This window comes from Aythya fuligula, chromosome 3 (assembly GCF_009819795.1).
Source record: "Aythya fuligula isolate bAytFul2 chromosome 3, bAytFul2.pri, whole genome shotgun sequence".
In the NCBI taxonomy this organism is placed as follows: Eukaryota; Metazoa; Chordata; class Aves; order Anseriformes; family Anatidae; genus Aythya; species Aythya fuligula.
In genome coordinates, this window is record NC_045561.1 from 76,325,655 (window position 1) to 76,347,741 (window position 22,087).

Sequence of the window (22,087 nt, forward strand, 5' to 3'; positions counted from 1 at the left end):
GCCACAATGTAAATTGCTGTTACAGAGCTTCTAAAATATGTTTAATCTAAGATATATTTGTATATATCAAAGATTATTTATACATCATCTTTACTTCCTGAAAATGTGACCTTCTGCAGTGAAATTGAGGCCTAATGAAAACTGGGAAAACAGATACTTGCAAGGTTAAAATGCCTACTTTCTGCCTTAGTGGTTGGAGTGCTTAGCTGGGTGAAGAGAAGTCGGTCTTGGTTCTTCCCATGGGGATTGCTTCCGTGTGTGGTGTGAAACTACCAGCAGCACTAATACAATACCACCTCTCAGTCATTAAACAGAGATTCTTTGGCTAGTCTTTCTCTGTGTGAAGGAGAGTTCCCCTGGGAGAGATGTAATTCTGCTTCTGGGGTTTCTGGGCATAGTCAAAGAAAACCAGAACAAAATTAGGAGGTTTAACAACACAATATAGGGCTTAAATTCTGACAGAAGTCTGTTAATACTCTGTATATATATATATATATATATATATATATATATATATATTAATTCTCAGCTTGATTAACTTTTCAATTATTCTTCCAAAACAACACAGCTTTCTCTACAGGATTAAAAGATCCATCCTTTTTCCTTCAGCTGTCCTCTGTCCTGCGAAATAAAGCAGTGGCTTGGAAATCTGAAGATACAGTTTTGACACTTACAGCCTCAGCAGGAATTGCAAGCAAGTTGACCACTCTAGGGGCAAGTGTACTGCTCACTGATAGTTAGCAAAATTTTCAGCAATGGCAGAAGCTGAATCACAATTGGCCTCAGCTGGGAAGAAGCTCATGACATGGACTTGTTCTAAAAATATGGCAAAATGAGGCCTCTGTAGGGAGGGAGGTGGGTGAGCCTCTAGTTTTGGCCAAAGAAAGCACGGGAGGTGGGCTCTGAGAAGCACATGGAGGTGTGGATCTTGGCACACTGAGCCCCACACTGTGGGTGCTGCCTGAACCTTGCAGGGGTTCAGAGCTTCTCCAGATCTTGGTAATAACAGGGGGAAGGCTGTGGGACAGACATTAGGAGATGTGTGCCTCAGCTCCACGTGTGTGCAGTAGAATCTACACCCTGCAGTCAATCTCATCCTTAATGCATACAGTAATCATCCGTAAGAAACACTTACTCACAAAAGGACACATTTATATTTCATAGGTTTTAATATCTAACTGGCTTTGCCTATGAATTTCTGTTTAGGTTTTAGATTAATTTGCAAGATATAACCTTGATTAACTATGAGAAACCCAAATTAATTCTTACATTCTTGTACTTTGAAAATATTTTGTAAATATGGAACAGCTTGAGATTATTGGTACCCATTTGGGTTTTCATTGTAATCAAGTTTACAAGAAGTATGCTTATGGATAATATACCAGTATTACTGTTGAGGACAGGTAACTGAAAGTTAGTTGGTGTTTTTGTTTGTTTGTTTGTTTTTGAAGGCAGCCTCAGATGTAAAGCTGCTGTGTTTTATTATTCAAAGTCTATATGTAAAAGTTAACCCTTAGATAAGGTACATTAACTCCTCAGTACATTATAACTACTTTTTCTCAGTGTATTGAACTGATTTTTGTTTGTATGCTTTTAGAATGATTTTGATATAATGTAGTTAGTATTAAACTTTAATAATGGAATGATATTGTTCTCTCTTATGTCATGTTTTCCCTTGTTGAACAGTGTTAGCAACAAGAATTTCCTAGTACAAATTGTCAAGTCAGGGATTTTTACGTTCTTTATGTCTGGTTTGTACATGTCATTAAACTGCAGATACACTGTGTAATTACTATGTTATTATTATTGTTATTATTGAGTTCACTTCATTTGAAAATTTCTGGGAATTTAAACAAATGAAAGTACATACATCATACCACATGTTGATGTTCTTTGCTGCCTGGGAAAAGTACTCATGGATTATACTGAGAGGTTCTTTTCTGGGAAAATCTTATAAATAACAGAAACTGCTAATTTCAGGACATGAATTTTCCAGTTGTTTTCCCCAAACTGTTCTTCTGGGAACCCCTTAATTAGTAGTACTTTTTAAGCAATTTGTGATTTTACAAGCTGTCAACTCTATTAATGACTTTTATTCAATTTTATGTAAAGTTTCTTGATGTTCAGTTCTTTGCAGACTCTTTCATGTCTACAACAATGTTAATCCTGCAGATTTACCAAATGAAAGGAGCGATTACATGCCTCGATTGATTCTAGCCAGTATATATGCATCTGTACAAAAAATGGAGACTGAGTGGTATAAGGGAAATGAGAGGGAAGCCTTGATACCCTCTGACATCCCTGCGATGCTATCAAGAAACTGACCAGGTGAGCCTCTGCCTTTCAGGCAGGAACATCTCAGACACCCTGCCTTCGTCTTTCAGAAATCTGTCAGAATAGTGTATTTCAGGCTCATTCTCTTGGGTGATATTACATTTCTCATCTGCCACCCCAAAAAAGTTAAAGCAAGGGAATAACTAATCCTTTTTGTTTCTGTGGCAGTCACATCAGGAGAAAATGTTCAAATATCTGGCATAAACTGTCTGCAGGTGAGTGAACATGTTCACTCAGCTAAATGTATATGAACGGGTTAATCTGAAAATTATTGTATCTACAGAAAAAGGTTGCCCACAAGCATTTATTAATCTGGTAATGGACAGAAAAATAAAATTAAATTCAAATGCATGAAATAACAAACTAGAGTCTAAAAAAATTGGTTATAGCTTTGGTTTTGTATTTTTTTTTTTTTTTTTTTTTTTTTGTGTGTGTGTGTGTGTGTGTGTGTTTTGGTTTTGTTGTTCTGTTTTATGTAGAAAGTGGTAGGAAAAAAAAAAAGGACTTATTTCCATATATAAAATGATTTGTATACTATTTCCATATATTAAATGATTTGTATACCACCATAAGTAAAATGCTGATTTTGATCTCCTGGATAAAATTTACTTTTGGTTAGATTTCAATGTTTACTTAAGTATTAAAGCAGTTCAGTTTATTTAACTGTAGCCAACAAAGTAGCCCAAATAAATATAAAAATACGGCTGTATGACTAAAACACATTGACTCCCATATTAATTCAAGTGTTAAGTGAAACTCTGGGATGATTTAAATGAGAAGATAAATAAATAAATAAATAAATAAATAAATAAAACCTGAGGATTTTCTGAATACAGGATGGAAAAAGTGAGTTTTCTTGAGGAGAAGGAGTTCCCCTATTCCATTGTTGCTCTTCCAATACCACCAAAGTAGACAGACAAACTTTCTGTCCCACAGTTCAGCCACATGTGGAAAATTCATCAAGCTCTCCAAGATTTCAAAGACTATCACAGTAAGTCAGTTGCTGTTTGTAAAACCTGAACAAAATGTATTACATTTTACATCAAAATCATTTTATTTTTTTTTCTAAACATCAGGAGCACAATAATTATTGTATGGCTGATTTTCTGTTTAGTAATAAATAAATTATTTTTCATCAGTGAAGGTACAAAAGTGTTGGGTAGGAATCTGGGGGAGTTACCTACTCTGGCTTTCTTTTATTCATATAGGCTTCAATGTTTACATTTGGCTGTATAGCCTTTATTCACATTTCTGGGTTATGCAGATTTATTGAATCCAGTGAGATTACTCATCAGAGTAAGCAGCAGATGGTATCAATACATATTCTGAAATTTTGTTTCATTTCACTGCTAACATATTTGATCATTTCAAGACCCCCTGAAGAAATTTAAAGACTATTTTTTGAAAGACTCCATTACTTCCACACTACATTACTCTATGCTTTGAAAACCTGAACTATCCATATTATTTTTATTTTTATTAAAAAAAAAAAAAACAAAAAACAAAAAACAAAAAAAACACCACCAAACACCTCTCATCCTTTGGAACCAAATGACTGGAAAACCACAACATCAATAGACAGAAATAATAGATCACAAAATACCACAACACCATCTCAGTGCAGGATTTATGAAATTGAAATGCGAAATGAAATAAACAAAAAGCTTTCCTGACATTAAAGATACAATATAACACGTTTATTTTCACTGTGTACAGAAGGTGGAGCCAAATTCATAAAGATCTGTGAGCTCATACTTCATTCTTTCTTTTAATGGTTTTTTACTGTCTTTTTAGAAGAGCAGCTTGCTCTGAGGAGATATTGATTGGAATCGGTTAAAATGTTGGAATAAATCCTTTAAGACCAACCTTTCTGGTGTTTGGTGCTGCCTGTAAGGAGCTTTAGAAATTCCTTGGTGCAGGTGAAGAGCTTCCAAGCCTCCAAGTATTATTACCTTTCCCCTTTCTGTTCATCAGCCAACAGTGAACCAGGAATTAATTGATATTTCTAAATGTAATAAGAGAAAGTGAGTGAGTACTGTGAAGAAGTTGTGGTGACATTTTACTGGTATGAAGTAGCAGACAGTAGCACAAAGGACAGAAAGGACAGCTACCCCAAACTTTAAACACTGTATCTCCCTTCTCTGTGATCCTCATAAATTTTAAAAAGAAACATTCATTTTGCTTTTTTCACTGCTAGTTTATACTTAAAAGAAAATAATAATAATGAAGAAAGGCAGGCAGAATAATTTTGTGCTTAAAGGACAGAACCAGGTATTAAGAAACTTGACTCCTACTCCTGGTTGTGTCATAAACTGTCCATGACTCAGAGGAGTTGCTGATATTCTCCATGACAAACTTCCGTATCTGTAAAAGAGTTTAATATAACTTAACTTGTTCTGTGTTAACGTTTATAAAGCACTCAGATTCTAGACAGATGACTGTATAGCAGGGCAAAATGTTTTGAAAGACTAGTGACTATTTGCTAGGCTTAATGCTGTGTACTGGACTCAGGTCTGATGGCATCTGTTACTTCTCCACAATTTCATCTGAGGTGCTTCAGTCTTGATGTGTTTCCAGCACATGGTCTCTTTTAAAATAGCAGTTTTTTTTTTTGTTGTTGTTGCTGTTGCTTTTTTTTTTTTTTTTTTTTTTTTGGTTTGTTTTCTTTTTGCAAGCAGACTGGTAAGAGCAGGATCTGTCTTGTGCTGACTAAGCCTCCTTTTTCCCTGAGGAAATAGCCCCATAGCCAATGAATCTGAGGGACCGGTTTCAACAAGGAATGGCAAATGTGCTCACCAAGAGAAAATCCTGTGATTATCCTACTTTTTATTATTAATATCCTTACTATTGTCAGAAAACATTATTTTATATGTCATGGGCTGTGCCACAACGTGGAAATAGCTACTGCCTTTATGGGTGATAGTTGCCTTTGCTTTGAAGAACCAATGACCCTTTGTAACTGTTTTGCAGAGTCGGCAGAACTGGGCACAGCAGCTTCCAGTGGGCTCCAGCCCAGCCTCTCCAGCTGACAGAAGATGCAAGTGCTGTGGCCAGCAACTTCCAAGCTATATTATATTTCTATGTGATGTAAGTTTCTTAAACAAGCGAAAACCACTGTCTGCTTTAAAAAACATCATTAGTCTGCACATTTATATGCTTATGTAATCAAGAAATACCACATTATTGTTTCTTGGACATTCCGAGAAGCTTTACCTCAATAAGACATGAAACAGGGCCACGCATTATTCACAAGCCCATCTTGAAAGCCAAATGTGTGAGAAGGGATATTGGTGAAAACGTGCTGAAGCTTACGTGCCATCCAGGGATGTGGGTGACTGCACAGCTGCCTTGAAAGGCACCCAATAAAATCTGTATTGCATGTGTATGTTCATTGCAGTTTACCGTACAGTTCATGGACTCATCTTTGAAATTGCACATGATGAGGACAGTGATGTGCATGGGAGTGCTGGGAAGTAAATTTTGCAAACGAATTGCAAACAAGTGAAGACGTGCTCTATGTATTAAGAGCTCCATAAGTCACAGACATCATTAACTGGGAGTAGATTGTGAACTGAGTGGTATCAGTGGGAAATTTTGTAATGGTCCAAGGACTGGAGAGTCTTCCAAATGAAACATTCACTAGGGCATTCTGGGTTATCCAGGTTACTGAAATATTTCTGAGGAAATATTTGGAGAAAAGACAAGGAAAAATGTTTCTGTATAGAATTCTGTATTTATGTTCAGGTAATAGAAAGAAAACAATGGACTGAGTTGTGAATTAACTGTGAATCTGTGTCAAAGGCTGTAAATACTAAATAATCCATTGGAATTTATAGCCTCTTTTGATAAGCCTGTGTAGAAAAGCAGCAGCAGTACTAAACTCTAAACTGTCTCATTGATTGAGCTGGGGATTTGTGATGGAGTAGACAGAAATCCTGTGAAAGTCCCCTCGAAGGTTCAGTCCCAGAGGTGCACTGGATGGAGCCTGGGCTATCCAGGCTCTGGTACAGACGCTGGGTCACAGTGTGAACGTGCCCTTACTGATGGTGCTGTAGCCTGCCAAACCAAACACAAACAGGTTCTGCAGTCCTAGCATTGCCACGCTAAAAGATTGCTTCACAAGACAGCGCTGCTTGCTCCAAAAGGCAGAGTGTCAATGGAGGGCATTACTGGCCCCAGAGAGCTCTGGGCTCCCAAATCTTCAGTTCTGTGATGTCTAAAGAGTCTGTATTCTGCAATATAAGGCTTCAAATCAAAGTGCAATCTTTTTACTCGTCTCTTAATTAAAAACAGACTTGCAGGAGGTCTCAGGTCTGACTCCTCCATGCTTTTCTCTTGAACACAGTTTCAGCTGAAGAGGGGTTTGTGTGAAAAACCATTTGTTCAGTCTGAAAAGCTTCTTTCCATTTGTGATGAAAATGAGTGCAAGACTTTTTGGTCAACTTTTGAAATGGTGGATCACTGCTGTATCTGAAGCTGAATATGTTCTGATAAAAGGCTGTGAAACGTGATCATGGAGACATACTTCCAAACTCTTAAAGACATCTTCAAGGCATTTTTGTCAGGACTCATAATTCTTCCTAATTCTTCACTGTATCACAGTGGAGGCTTGAAATACTTTCCTTTTTTCATGTGGATAATGCTGTATCAGAGCCAAGTGTTATGTTTATTATTGTTGCAAAATTATTCATCCCTAACATACATGTTTTATTTTTTAAAGTGGACTTTGTGAGTGTTGGGCTTCTTGCTAATACTGTTTGTTTATTTAAGTGGAGAAATACTTCTAGGTGTTTCTTTTAAAAACAGAATGCTTGAATAATTGCAAAGCCAATACAGGAATGTGCAGGGAAAAATGCAAGATCAGGCAAGCTGGACCCTGTGATCTTTGAGAGGGAATGATAGCATTGTGTGGTTGCATGCTATAATTTAAGGGGCTGGGGGGGGAAGGGAGTGTTTTGTTCTGCTGGTTTTTCTGTTTTTAGTGTGTGGTTCCCAACCCCCACCCCCCGAAAAAGCACTGCTTTCCTAAGGGGCAGCTTTTTCAGCACAAAAACATTGGACACCTCAAATCTCCTTGTCCCTGCAACAGCATGCATGTTTCCATGTCGTTGGCACTTTATACTTTGCACTAGAATAACCAGAGTTTTAGGGGGCAGTAGTAGGAGCATTATGTGTACTCCACTCACTACCTATAACAGAGTCATGAAGGCACTGTGGCACTATGGCTTGTATATTACATTTTAATTCTGAAGACGGTCCCACCACATTTTAAGCACAGAGCTCTCTTTCTTCCTTTCCACTTTCCTTTTCCTCAAGCTGTAAAGAGAAAAAGACACCTTAAAACAACACTCAGAGAAGATGAAGAAAAGGTTTCTTTCTGCCATATGGCTTGGCCAAGCCATAAACTTTAACACTTGTAACACTTGTAACACTTGTGTGTGTGTGTGTGTGTGTGTAAAAAGGAAAAAATGTTGTCAAAGCTAACAGCCAGAATCAAAGCAAAAGGGGGCAAGCTGGGGAAACAACCATCTTCGTCTGTAGCTGGAAGAAGGAGAACGGAGGGTGGACAATTCTAGTGTACTGGCTCTTCTTCTCAAACAGGAGGCAGTGTGGTCTTCTGCAAACGACTCCAGAGCAAGAATAATGATTGTGTGTGTCTTTCGCAGCTTCAAAGCTCCCTGCTGAGTGCCTTTCTACAAAGGTCTTGTCTTAGTTCTCTCATCTAGTGAGTTCAGGGTGGAAAAAGTTTAGGCACAAGCTGCGAAAAATGAGCAGGAATATCTATGCTGTGTTATAGAGTGTAGTGTTCTTTACCTCAAGAATAAATTGTAAATGAGGATCTTTACTTGGGAAACTCTCAATGGCCACTACTGGACTTCTCACCTTTCTTATAACCTTTAAAAAGAAAACAAAAACACTCTTCCATACTAGTTAACATGGATGATCCCAGAAATATCCCATTAGAATAAGAGGAACTGAAACTCAAACAAGGCTGGTACGATCCAAAATGCGAAACTTCATTAAGAACTATCAAACCACTGACCACGTCTAGAAAAGCTCTTAAGCAACCCTGTGGAGGAGCTAATGCCCCATGACACACAAAGTATGAGACCGATTCCTAACATAGTTTGGACTCCATGTGTGAGGAACTTAGCACACACACCGAAATAAATTAATCTCTCTTCTGCAGAAGAGGCTTTTTGCAGGGAGCATTTAATCATGGACTGATCAGGAGCAAAGCCAAACCAGCTTCATTCTGACTGAATAGATCAGCTTTGGAGCATGCTTTTGTTCTGTAAAAATTAGTTGAAAAATTATCAGGAGCATTTCTTCCCACTGTTTAACTCTGAATTTCTGAACTGTGCTTTATTTTCTGAAATTTCCTGGAAAGAGTTTCCTGGAATGTGAGATCATTTTTTCATTTCTCCCATGGGATGCATGCACACACAGACACACAAGCAACAGTTAAAAAATGTGTGATGGATATATCCCGTCGAAACAAACACACCGGTGTACTTTCATGTCTGCACGTAAAGGAAATGGACCCGAGTAAACAAAGTGATACTAACAACAAAACGTAAGGGGACTTGAGAGGGCTTTCTCTCCACACAGTGATCAGGAGACGGCGACAGCAACCGGGCAGCCCAGCCCTAGCACCCGGGAGCTTGACGCCGGTCCCCCACCCGCAGCATCTTCCCTCTCCCGGCCGGGTTTGGGCCAGGGCGGGCCGGGAACCGGGAGCTGGGGAACGGGGGCTGGGAGCCGGGGGCCTGCCCTGGCCGCGGTTTTGTTGCATCAGCAGGAGCCGACCTGAAGGAGCTCACGCTCTCCTCCTGGCCGTCCCCGTTTTTGCTGTGCCGTCAGTTCTCGCCCTCCTCCCCCACCTTCCTCCTCTCCATTTGCAGAGTGCCCCTCCTCCTGGGCTGCTACCCCTCCTTTTCCCCTCCTCTTTCACAGTCAGAGGCTTGAAAACTTGTTAAAAGCTCTCCCAGTGGTCCAAGTTAGAAAAAACTTTTACGAGGTATCAGCACTTTTCTTTCACTGGTGGGGAAGGAAGGATGAAAAATACAAAACAGCAGTAGACTTTTAAAGTTTAAATAGACAGGTCTGAGTGCCTGAACGTGCTCTTCCATTTTACTTTAACCCTCCAGAGAAGTATCCTGATCCAGCTTCACTGCTGATCAGCAAGGGTAAGTTGAAAGCTTTCCTTTCTCATCTTTTTGTGTATACGTTTTTTTTTCTAAAAACTTTTTTTCCACTCTAAGAACTTCGTGTTATTTCGCTGGTGGTCGAACTTGTTAGGGAAAACAGAACAAAACAAAACAAAGCATGCGTGTAAGTTTAAACTTACAGGGATTATTCTTTGCTTCCTTTGTCATATTTTTATACATTTCTGAAAATACGACCCGACTACAACTTCTAACCATGCGCCACTGAGAGAGGAACTGCGGTGAAATTATGCCTGCACAGCTGGGACGCAGACTTGTTGCTCATGTTTCAGTGAAATCACTGCTGTGTGCTTGTCTCTGCCTAAATGAGCTCCTTTAAAGAAAAAAGAAAAAAAAAAAGAAATAAAAAAAAAAAAAAAAATAAAGAAAAAAAAAATTTGGTGTTCTTTGCTCTTCTACTTTGCACTGAAATCCCACCAGAAGTTTGCAGAAGTGAGACTTTGTCCCCAGTGTGCCCCACTTACACCCCACTCATTTGGCTTCCCTATGGCAGCCCCGACTGATGCCGACTCGCTTGTGCAGAGCAAGGTTCTTAATTAGTTGCTTTGTTAAATGCAGCAGCTACCAACGTGGTGACTTTCACGTGGTCTTTCTGATGATTTTTCCCCTTTTCTTTGAAAACAGATGTGATAAAAGCCAGACGTGGGTTACGGAGTTTTAACCTAGTTTGTATATAGTTACTCTGTTTTAGCAACCTCAGTAAAGGGATTTTAGAGAAGGAATGTGAGATATCATGATATGCCTTACCACGTTGGCAATGTCTGTGAAAGTTTTGGGTGGATATAAATGAAAGTTGTCTAGGAAGAGCTGTGAAAGAATATACACAATATGTGTCATAATCCCAATATGACACATTCCTTTTATGTTACCTTGAAGGCTTAAATACTTTCAAAACGTGGGGAAGAGGAATGCTTGAGCAGCATCTCTTGGCGTACTCACAAGTTTTTTAAATTGCAATACTTGGATTGATTTCGTATTGCGTTTGTTGCTTGCTGCTTGCAAACAGTGAAAGAACAACATGAAAAAGGAAACAGCAGGAGAAAGGACCTTCAACTGAAATACGAAGCGCGGGATCTATCTTATCAAGTAGCACGCTCTTCTCTCTAAACAAGAATATTGTGTGCTTATGTCTGTCCTTAGTTTTGCCTCATGATAACCAGCAAGCCATGTGTAGGGGCATATTTTGTCTGAGGAGCTCCTTTAGACATGAAATTCCTGAAAGCCTATGGTAATGGGGATAAAAATGTCCTACGAACACCTTGTGCCTGATTTCTGTGTGCGCTTGCATGTGCGTTAGTGTATAGGGAACAAGTTGGAGGACTGGTGTGAAGCTTTCATCCTGCCATTTTTAACATCTGGACAGCACACTACACTGGAGAATTTAAGCCTCTAGTCTTTGAGATGTTTACTGAAGTGTTTCCTTCAAAAACTTCAAAGCCAAACACTGGCACTGACCCATGATACCTAACAAGCATACAAATGGGAGAAGGGTGAGCGGCAGGCTGAGTTCAGGAGGAGGAAGAGAGGGACACAAGGGATTTAATTTGTGACATAAATCTGAATGCTTATATGCTCAGGAGTGCAAACAGATTCAACATTGCAAAGTTATCTCTGCTTCCACATAATGCAAGCCTACAAGATTAGTTTTATTTGTCTCTGAAATGAACACCAGTTTAGGCCAAGGATTTTTGTGGGCATGGGGAAGATTAGATGACATTGAGCAATATCTGTTTCATCAGATACATTTCTCTCCTTCCTCAGTCTCTGGTACACTCCACCCCATCTTTCTATCCACCCCCCCCACCCCCCCCCCCCAGATATTACCCACAGAATATATCTCTCATGGAGGCATCTGGTCTGTTGCTTATTCTGTACACGTATTTGTTAGAGTTACAAATTTCAAAATCTGCAAGTATGAACGTCAGAGGGCCCGAGGCCCCCTCAAGGAATTCGGCATTTCTTTTAGTTCCAGTGTGAGTCAGAAGAGGGATGAATTTGGGCAATAACGTAGAGGGTAGACATGACCTGTACCACTAGAGAGTGTTCAAGAAACTGCTTCTGGCTGCTTTGGGTCTTTTTGTAATTATGTTTTAGAAGTGAATTGGCAGTACAGAATACTACATGGGAGAGGCAAAGTCTATGGGGAAGATCCACTGGTGTCTGACCACCAACAATACCAACAGACAATGAAAAAAGCAGACAGCTGAGGCACTTGAAATTCTACTTACTGCAGCCATTTAGAGTGTAACCTTTGTCCAGCAGATTAAATGAACAGCACCTTTCCAGGGGAATGTCTAAAAGACATTTGCTAATTTTTGTGAGATATCAGAAAACTATCTTTCGCTATTGCAACCCATCTAAATGTTTTCAGTTGTCCATCTCACTTGCTTTCTCTCCAGTGCTGGTTACTTTTGGGAAATGATCACGTTGGTTGATGTTCAAGGTCCAGAAGCTTCTCTTTTGCTGACTACTTAATTTTTATGTGTGCTTAATTTTTTATAGGAGAACAAAAACTTTGTTCTGTTTCTGACTGCTTCAGCTGCACAATCCTGTTTTAGATCACACTCTAAACCCTTACTGCTCTTCCGTCCACTAGCATGTGACCTTCTAACACTGTAGTCAGACCTGGACATGTTACCACAGCACTGAGTTTATATTATTCTTCCTGAAAAATATGAACCAGATGACATGATGAATGTTGTCCATAAAAAATAGTTCTAGAATTTCTTAATTGTGGCTTGCAAATCAGATTTCTTATATATGTGGTCATCCAAAAGCCTTTACAGATGAATGCTGTCATATCTCCTGCTACTTTTTTTTTTTTTTTTTTTCTTCCCTATCTTTACCCACAAGCAGTAGAAGCTGGCAGAAATCCACTTTTAAAAAGGTTAATAGGCCTGCATTAGTCCAACTCAAATAAACAAACAAATAAATAAATAATCCTGTAAGTAATAATCAGTAAGAACTCATGGAATGCACATATGCATCATCACCCATATCCTTAAATTTCTGAAGTGCCGAAATTGTACCAGTAGATCAGGTCAACCTGTGTTATTTAGTGGAACTGTTAAAAGAAGTTTAATTGTTAAAAAGAGACTTGAAGGATGAATAAATCATTTTAAAGGCAATCTTCCATCAATTTCAAACTATTTACAAAACTAAAATACATATTTGTTTGATGAAGAACATCTTTTTATACAGAGTAAACGTATTTTGTAATCAGTTAATAAAAATGGTCTTTCAGTGTTCTGAAAATGAAAAAGTTAGATCCGATGAATGAATTTTCTCTAAAGCAATATGAAGTACTGTGTTTCATAAAGCAACAGAATCCACTTAAGTAGAGGAATAATATATTTGTGCCACCACAAGGTTATCTGATTAACAGCACAATGTTTTGAATTGATGTGGGTTTTTATCACTGGCAAAGGCTAGCGTGTAACTGATCTCTTAAAAAAAAAAAGTGTTGTTTTTTTTTTTTTTTTCCAAAACTATGTATGAGTAATTCAAGCATGGAATGTTTCCTCCTGGAGTTTATATTGCCAGAGGATATAAATGAAGCTTAGTAATTTTGCGTGCTGAAGCAAATTATAAAATAGGTAGTAAATTCTCGAAATATCGCAGGTGTGGGATTAAGTAGGTCAATACTGAAGTAAATCATGTTACATTAATTGACCAGAGTTGAGTATAATTAAAAAACAAACAACACATAGCTGCCTAGAAATAACACATCCTCTGTTTTCTTAATCAAACTTTCAAACTGAAATAACATTTAGGCAGTAAAAAAAATACATAGAGTCTGAGGAAACTCTGTCAGTTCAGTAGTTTCAAATCATCAGAAAGCTCACTAATTAAATCAAGAAGCTGTTACTTGAAAAAGGCTCCTTCTGTCCACTTCCACTTCTAGGACACGGAGAAAATAGTTTGCCTTTAAAACAAACTTAACATGTTGTACATTTACAGACTGTTCCCTGTTTTAACAATCTCAGTTTAAGGAGGAACGTGGTAACATTTCATTCCAGCCTTTTCAGAGACCTCCATGCTCATGTGCTGACTCCATTCCTACCAACCTGAACCGATAAACTAATCTTTCCGGGGAATGACTAAACCTCGGAAAGACTAAAAGAATATGTCAGAGAGAAACGCATTGTATATTTCTCCCAGTGAGGCTTCCAGATTTAAAAGTCTGAAGAAGACCTCATCCGTTGATGGGACTTCAGTCATGTGACAAACTAATTATGTGAGGAAGGGTCTGAACACCCCAGTAGGTAAACTTCCTCTACACTTCAGAGCAAGCTGACTAAGTGGAGAAATGGCCCTGGGATATTTTGCAGGAGTTCAAAGATAATTGTCGTCTCTGAGCTCTTGGAGCAAGTACTTTAAACACTTGTCTCCCATTATTCTCTCAGACTCTTTCCAATGGCAAAAAAGATGATGTGTTTTTATTTATTTATTTATTTTAATTTGGCATAGATTGTTATGATTGAGTTTGCCAAATTTATAATCTTGTGTTTCCAGTGACTCACCACTTCTTGAAAGAAAATCTCCTCGGTGCTAAAATTTCCTATTTTATGAATTATCCAGAAAAGGTTTTATTGTCTTTTTTTTTTTTTTTTTTTTTTTTTTTTTTTTCCTTTTCCTTTCTTCTATAAATGACCTTCACTAGGGAATATATCCATGATGTGATGGGAAGGAAATCGTTTGAACATTGTCAAAACTATTAATACTGGGAAGAGATTACTCAGCATGCACTGAACAAATACCTCTGCTGAGTAACATTTATTTTAAAAGGGAAGTTTTTTTGCTTATTTTTTTTTCTTTTAGGTGCCCAATTTCACATGCTTATTCATGTGGGGCAAGCTAAAATGTAAGTTTTTGTCCAGAAAAGATTACCATTTTCAAGTTTATAAAATCCCTGCAGTGAACTTTGTTTTTCCTAGGAATTTAGAATGTCAAGTCAGAATACTGGTTTTATGTCACCCTGTGTATTTACAGATATGCCCAAGAAGCTGCGTGTGTCCCAGGATACACACTTACGTTGAGAGAGACAATTTAAACTTCCAGTGTTCAACATTCGGAATGCAAACTGCACGCCAGGAATTGCCTTAAAAACAGAAAGTGCTCGTTTACTTTTTTTTTTTTTTTTTTTTTTTCTGGCTAGATCTTTTTTTCCTTTCAAAGTAAAGTGAAGGAATTTAAATGTAAAAAGATGCAAATACAAAGCTGAAATGACAATAAATTAAGCAAGACACAGATAGCTAGGAAACCAGTTCTTCCAATATAGAGATTTGAGCTTATCTACACCTGATGTATTTAATATTTTTGGTTCTTTCATAAAAATATGGGTAAAGAATACTGATGTTGATCTTTGTGCTGCAAATGCTAATGCAATACATTTGTTTTACATAGCAAGTGTTTTTTTTTTTTTTCTTTTTTCTGAAGGTAAGTATAGTAAAAACTTTGCATCATTAAGAGCTGTACTCTTAAATGTATCACACGCAGTAATTTGTGCAATAGCTGAGTTTAATGTTGCCATAGGAAATTTAACACACATTTGCAATGATGAAATTTTTGGTATCTGACCATAGTATAACCTAAATACAAAATGTACTATGTTTTGCTTTTCTATTCACTTAAAGACTGAATATAAAAATCACCATGAATGAGCTACACATGAGCAAGAGAAATCTTTCATTTATTCTTAGCATATTCAGGCAGTGCCATTAAGTGTTTCCACATCCTGCTTCAGTAGTGTGTCACAGCTGTTTTCTGCCTGAGGCAGGTACTGGTCATTGAATTGAGGCTGCCACTAAGAAGGCTGGTTTGAGCAAACCACAGTGGCAGCCAAGGGTTTTCATGGACTTCTTGAAAACTGAAGTGAAATTAGAAACCGTTTTTAACTGTGTTCTGAGACATAATATAATATTTATCTTTAAAGTTTCCCTTACTTTCCACTCTGCCAGCAACTTAACTAAAACACATGAATTAAAACAAAGCTACACCACTGCACTGTTAGCATTGATCTGTTTGATTCCGTACATCAAAAGTATTAAAGAGCTGTCTCAACCATCACTATTTTTTTTTCTTTGTTTCATTCTTTAACCAGCATCCCGTGAAGATGGGTGATTGGAGTGCCTTGGGAAAACTTCTTGACAAGGTTCAAGCTTATTCTACTGCAGGAGGGAAAGTATGGCTGTCTGTCCTCTTTATTTTCCGAATCCTGCTACTGGGGACGGCAGTCGAGTCTGCTTGGGGAGACGAACAGTCTGCTTTTCGGTGCAACACTCAACAGCCTGGTTGTGAGAACGTCTGCTATGACAAGTCCTTTCCTATCTCCCATGTGCGCTTCTGGGTTCTGCAGATCATATTTGTGTCTGTACCAACACTCTTGTACCTGGCGCATGTGTTCTACGTGATGAGGAAAGAAGAGAAGCTGAACAAAAGAGAAGAAGAGCTCAAGGTGGTCCAGAATGATGGTGTCAATGTGGATATGCACCTCAAACAAATAGAAATTAAGAAATTCAAGTATGGGATTGAAGAGCATGGCAAGGTGAAGATGCGTGGGGGACTGCTCCGTACATACATCATCAGCATCCTTTTTAAATCTGTCTTCGAGGTGGCTTTCTTGCTGATACAGTGGTACATTTATGGGTTCAGCCTGAGTGCCATCTACACCTGTGAGCGAGACCCATGCCCACATAGAGTGGACTGTTTCCTCTCCCGCCCAACTGAGAAAACCATCTTCATCGTCTTCATGCTGGTAGTGTCTTTGGTGTCTCTTGCATTGAACATCATCGAGCTTTTCTACGTGTTCTTCAAGGGTGTCAAGGATCGTGTGAAAGGGAAAACCGACCCCTACTCCCACAGTGGCACCATGAGCCCTTCCAAGGACTGTGGCTCCCCCAAATATGCTTATTACAATGGGTGTTCCTCACCGACCGCCCCCTTGTCTCCCATGTCTCCCCCAGGGTACAAGCTGGTTACCGGAGACAGGAACAATTCTTCCTGTCGTAACTACAATAAGCAAGCTAGCGAGCAAAACTGGGCCAACTACAGTGCGGAGCAGAACAGGATGGGGCAGGCTGGCAGCACCATCTCCAACTCGCATGCCCAGCCCTTCGACTTCCCTGATGAGCACCAGAACACTAAAAAATTGGCGTCAGGACATGAGCTGCAACCCCTCACCATTGTGGACCAGAGGCCTCCCAGCAGAGCCAGCAGCCGAGCCAGCAGCAGGCCCCGACCTGATGACCTGGAGATCTAAGCTTCTTGCTGCAGTACTTGCTCGACTATGAAACGACATGCATTGGAAGATGCAGTCAGTGCTGATCTTGTTCCAGTGGAGGTGGTACTTAATAGTCTCAAGCAGGAGATTTTAACAATCATGTTTAAAAAAAGAAAAAAGAAAAAAAAATCAACAAAAACAAACAAGCAAACAAACTTTTAAAATACTTGCTGTTTTTTGGGGGAGATGTGGGGTTGGTGTGGGGTGGTACAATACACATTGGTATTTAATGTAGCTGGTTTAAAGAATTTAAATACTAAAAAAAGAAAAAAAAAAAAGGAAAAAGATAAGTAGTCATTACTAAGGTAGGGGGTTGTTTTTCTAGAAAGGCTGTAAATATCTGAGTGTATGTGTATGTGCGTACTATTGTGTTTGTTTCTAAAGAATCTTCTAAAACCCAATAATAACTGAACTCACATTTGTCAGGGTGAAGTGCTGTCTGAAGATGAAAACGTTTTTCCTATTCAACAAGCAAAAAATCCAGGATTGCCTCTGATCATTTCCCTGTCAAGAACATTCCATTCTTAAAAAGTGCACTTTGAAGGTAAACTTTCCTATATGGTCCTCCAGGTTGTTGAAAGGCTTCTGTGAGGACAGGCTACAACTCAAATTTCAGACATGGCCCACCAGGAAGTACTTTGGTCACCTGCTTTTTCCAGCCCTTCATGCAGGTAGATTTTGTGATGTGCGTAAGTGGGTTGGCTCCACGCTTGTAGAACCAGCAACCACACTCTCTTGTCCACAGTAATATTCATGTCCTGCTGCTCACGTAAAGTTTATTAGCATCATATAAAATCCAGTTTGCTGCCACTTGCAGATTTAAGCATTAAGACAGGCAAGTAACTGACTTTAGTGATTTTTTTCACAGCTTTATGTATTTTAAGGGTGCACATATGTGTGTGGACATGGAGATAAAGGTATACACAAAACACGCTCAGAAGCATAAGTTGAGAAGCATACGCACACACTTTACTTGCAGTTGACACTTTCTTGTGGATATTGTGAAGATATGGGCCACTATGGTGTTTACATTCTCTGATTCCTTCAATGCAAGTGAAGCACATGTCATATATTTTTTTAATTCTATATAATATTTTCCATGTATCCTAAATGGATGCTTTTTAAAAAATAAAAAAAGGCCTAATCCTGGATGTCTTGCTCTGGAAAATCTCTCTTTTAAATAAGTGGGAGTTTTGCCTGAACAAAGTCTACAGGATCAAGCCCAAGATGTAGCGAACCATGTTCTTCCTGGCATGAATGATTTTCTTTTGTAGAAGTTAGGGATGGAAAAGACCCATTAGGTCATCTAGCCAATCTCCCTGATAGGTAATAATGATGCTTGAATGATAGAAGTTGTAGTACTGTAAGCAAGCTTTAGTCTTATGTGAGAAACTTAGAAGAAATGCTTTGTGCTGGATTAATAATAAAATATGCCTACATGACTTTTGCAGTAACTGGTATTTTTCTTGTACTAAATATTCACATTTACTGAACTGTAATGTCCACTCCAAGTTTGACAGTTAGGTCTTTCTAGATGGCTCTAGCAACTTTAGTGTTTACACTTAGGTTTTGTTTGAAATGCAAGTGAAGTTGATTTTAAAAGAGTACAATTCTAGCTAATTTATTTGAAATATATGCTAAAGAAATGTACCAGTTTCTTCAAATGCATTGCCTCTTAGCTGAACACAGATTGACCAAGGAAATACATAGCTTGGTTTCATTTTGCAGCAACATAGATAAATGGTTTCATTTACTACAATATATTAATTTGTTTGACATTCCATGTTAAACTACTGTTGTGTTCAACTTCATTGCATGTTTGCAACCTTAGTCCATCAGATCATGTTGTCTGGAGAACATTAGTCAATAAAGTTTTAATTTAGTATAAATATATCTTCTAATTGTCTTTTACTGTTTTATATGCCCATATATCTTTTGTTTCGGTATTATAATCCGAACTCCTTCCTTCCCTCTTCATTTTCCCCCTGCCTTTCAGCAGTAGTCTTGATTTAATCCATCTGGATTTACTTTGCATTGAAATTTCACAGGAACAAATTCAGATACCCTCACAACACTGGAAAAATAAGCATTGTTTGTGACACTCATGGAAAAAAGTCAGGCTCGGCATGAACTACTGTAATGCAAATCTTGCCATGGGTTTCAGAATATATATATATAATTATTTTCAAACGATTATAAAAAATATAACGGCAAGATACTGTCACACAATTTTTAAAGCATTTTTCTCATGCAGCCTAGATTATGGATTATAAAATCATTGCCCCAAATTTACATTTCCGCATGCAATCAGACTGTTTGACTGACAGTCAGTTTGAATTTCTGGAATAAAATCCTCAGCCTTTCAGACTCAGTGGGAGCAAGGTACTGACTTTGATAAGGCTGGGATTTCATATAATGGTTACTGCTTCACCTTTTAGGTCCCTGTCAGTAATGAAGATGCCCAGTGCTTGGCTTTCATGCACTGGACTCTGAAAGAAAGATGGTTCAGCTCTTTTTTTTTTCTTCTTTTTTTTTTTTTCTTTTTTTTTTTTTTTTTTCTTAATGTGAAAAATCAAAATATAATGGTCATGCAGTTATGACACAGCTTTCAAATTTAAAATTTGTTTGGTGTTTTAAGTCCAAATTTCCTACTAGTAAAGAGGGGGAAAATAAGCAGGACAATGTTAGTGGATTCACAGCTAGGAGAGATACTATACAAGCACAAACACAAGGAATGACTCCTTGAACTGTTTCTTCAATAATAACAATGAGTCATTTTAAGCTGGCTTGTCCTGGTTCATCTGTACAAAGGGAAGAACATTCCAAGCATTTTGTGAAGATCATTCCCTTGGGAAGGTCCAGAGAAACATCCAGAGAAGGGCTTACCCTGAGACAAAATCTGTCTCTTAGGCTGATTGTCAGGTACACCCCAAACTACGGACTCAGTTCCTTCAGGCATCTTGGACAGCTGATATAAATTACCACTGCAGTGCCAAGGCTCTTTGACTCATTTTTGGTGGTAAGTGTGCTTACGGCCAATTCTCCCACCTAGGTTTATTTTTGTGGAGTATATTTCTTGTATGCTTAAAAGTCATCACAAAGATATAATGTTGTGTGCCATTCATCCAATTCTTTATAAACTTTCTCCCAGTGCATCTGTGTAGGAGCAGTAGCATTCTCTCTGCAAATGATGTAAAATATTGTGTGATATGATTCTAGTGCATATTGCTAAACCTCTCAAGAAGGATATGTTAGATACTGAATTCAAACTGGAAAAGGTGTTGTAAAAATACGCATTTGAGAAGATAACAAAACAAAACAAAAACACAAGGTATTATGAACAAATAAACAGCAAGAAAAACAAAATTCAAAACCTGTTAAGTAGTAAAAGCTTGTGTTGATATTTTGTGTAGAAGTATTTTGAAAAAAAGGCAAATTTACTCTAAGGCCTCCACCCTGACCCAGTAATTTGAAAAGTCTGTAAAGAGTAAAGTTAGAAGGATAAAAGTTAAAGACAGCCTGAAATCTATATGCAGATCATGTAATTTCAAGATGTTTTAAATACAGTGAGCACACATTGGAGGTTCTTTCCTATTTTAGAAATGAAATTTCCATATTTAAATTGGAAACTATTATGGCCTGCAGTAGTAGATTGAGAACCAGGACAAACTTTCTGAGTGTACCTGTCACACCCTCTGAAACCAGTCATTTTTAAATGATGGAGTCATCTTACTGTTTCAGAAATAAGGCTGTTAGCAATTCTGCTGTGTTACACAGGATGACCAGCTCCCTTGCATATTGCCATCATGCTGGCATTTCCGTCCAACTTTCTCTGCAACTTGGTATTGATCCAATTTAATAATAATAATAATAATAATAATAATAGTGATGTAAATATTTGAGTCTTGGAACTCAGATCTGGGAGTTGATCCAGATCTGAACTTACTTTGACTGGTTCATGTGGAGTTCTGAGTACGTAAGGTCAGAAACTCTTCCAGTATTGATTATGGCTGTTTCTAACTCATTAGGTCAGGGCTTCTTTTAACTATTCTTGTAATTCCTCATTGATTACTACTGCTTCGTTTTCCAGAATTCAAACAAAATAAAGGAGAGAATAGGATTTACCTGTCTTCTATATAATTTTCTTTTCTCTGTTTACTGCTAATCCAGACATGGCAGTACCAGGCTTTCTACTGAGCTCATGAAACACCCTAATATACAGTATTATTAAAATGTGGTGTATTATACTATTAGTCATATTGACCATAATCTCCTTGAAGATGTCTTCCTTTCCTTCTCATGCTATTAACTCCAGATAATTGCAGTTGAATCTACCAAAGGATGACTGAGGTGGCCCGTGAGGGGCCCTTGCTCTCCAGACAAGGAAGGAAATAAAACAAAACAAAACAAAACAAAACAAAATGCTCAGACAGCACAGAGTTGTTGAAGCTACTCCTTTATTACTTTTGTTTCTACTGCCAACATAGGCAATAAGGTTGGAAGCATAAGCCACGCCTGAGTAACCACTACCTAGATGTATTCTCTGTCCCAGTCCCTTGAACTATTTGAGGGTCTTCTATTTTATTGCAATTTATGATCAAGACTAGTTTTGCACATAAAGGCTCCAGAAAGAGAGGACTACAGGATTAGCTCTACGAAGGCGTGACCGCTTTTCCCTGACTTAAACCACATGCTTTTGACTATGCCCAAGGACATATTCACACCCAGACTCTGTCCATCCTGGAAAGTGTGTCAGATGAAAATTATATGATGCTAGTGCATCACTAGATTAAAACAGGAAGAACTCATTGGTCCGTCTATTTATTTCAAAGGTATTTTGGTAGACGCACACACACACACACAAAAGAATGCTTGTTTTAAACTTAAATGCTTCCTAATGTATAGCACTATGAGGAGAGTCTGTGAAGCCATACAAATACCCTGCATGTATGCACCTTAAGCATTATCTATGTGTACTATGTCTAGAAGTTATTTAAATAGACACAGCTGCTCAGTGATCTGGTAAGATTAACAACCTCCAAAATGGCTGCCCTCACTCTTTTCTCATGGTAGCCAAAATGCTGCATCCAGTTTATTGGCATGCTTGAATTTGCAATGCAAAGGCACCCTGGGCGAAGACAGACATGTTTTCACAGGGTTCCTTTTAAGTGCTGAAGAAGTATAATGCTAGAAGCTAGAGGCAGAGATTCTGGGACAGGCTGTACTGGGTTAGTAATAGACA

At 38.3% G+C, this 22,087-nt stretch overlaps 1 protein-coding gene across 1 annotated transcript; it reads left to right on the forward strand.

Annotated features, from left to right (window-relative positions):
- Window positions 1–9,290: 9,290 nt before the first annotated feature.
- GJA1 (gap junction protein alpha 1) lies at window positions 9,291–18,736 on the forward strand. The gene is made up of 2 exons (XM_032184778.1): window positions 9,291–9,524; window positions 15,667–18,736. The coding sequence occupies exon 2, from the start codon at window positions 15,679–15,681 to the stop codon at window positions 16,822–16,824; it is 1,146 nt and encodes a 381-aa protein (XP_032040669.1). The 5' UTR covers window positions 9,291–9,524; window positions 15,667–15,678; the 3' UTR covers window positions 16,825–18,736.
- The last annotated feature ends 3,351 nt before the right edge of the window (window positions 18,737–22,087 follow it).

What these genes read in the sequence shown, in the direction of transcription:
- GJA1 (XM_032184778.1), top strand. Translation starts at nt 15,679, where the DNA reads ATGGGTGATTGGAGTGCCTTGGGAAAACTTCTTGACAAGGTTCAAGCT.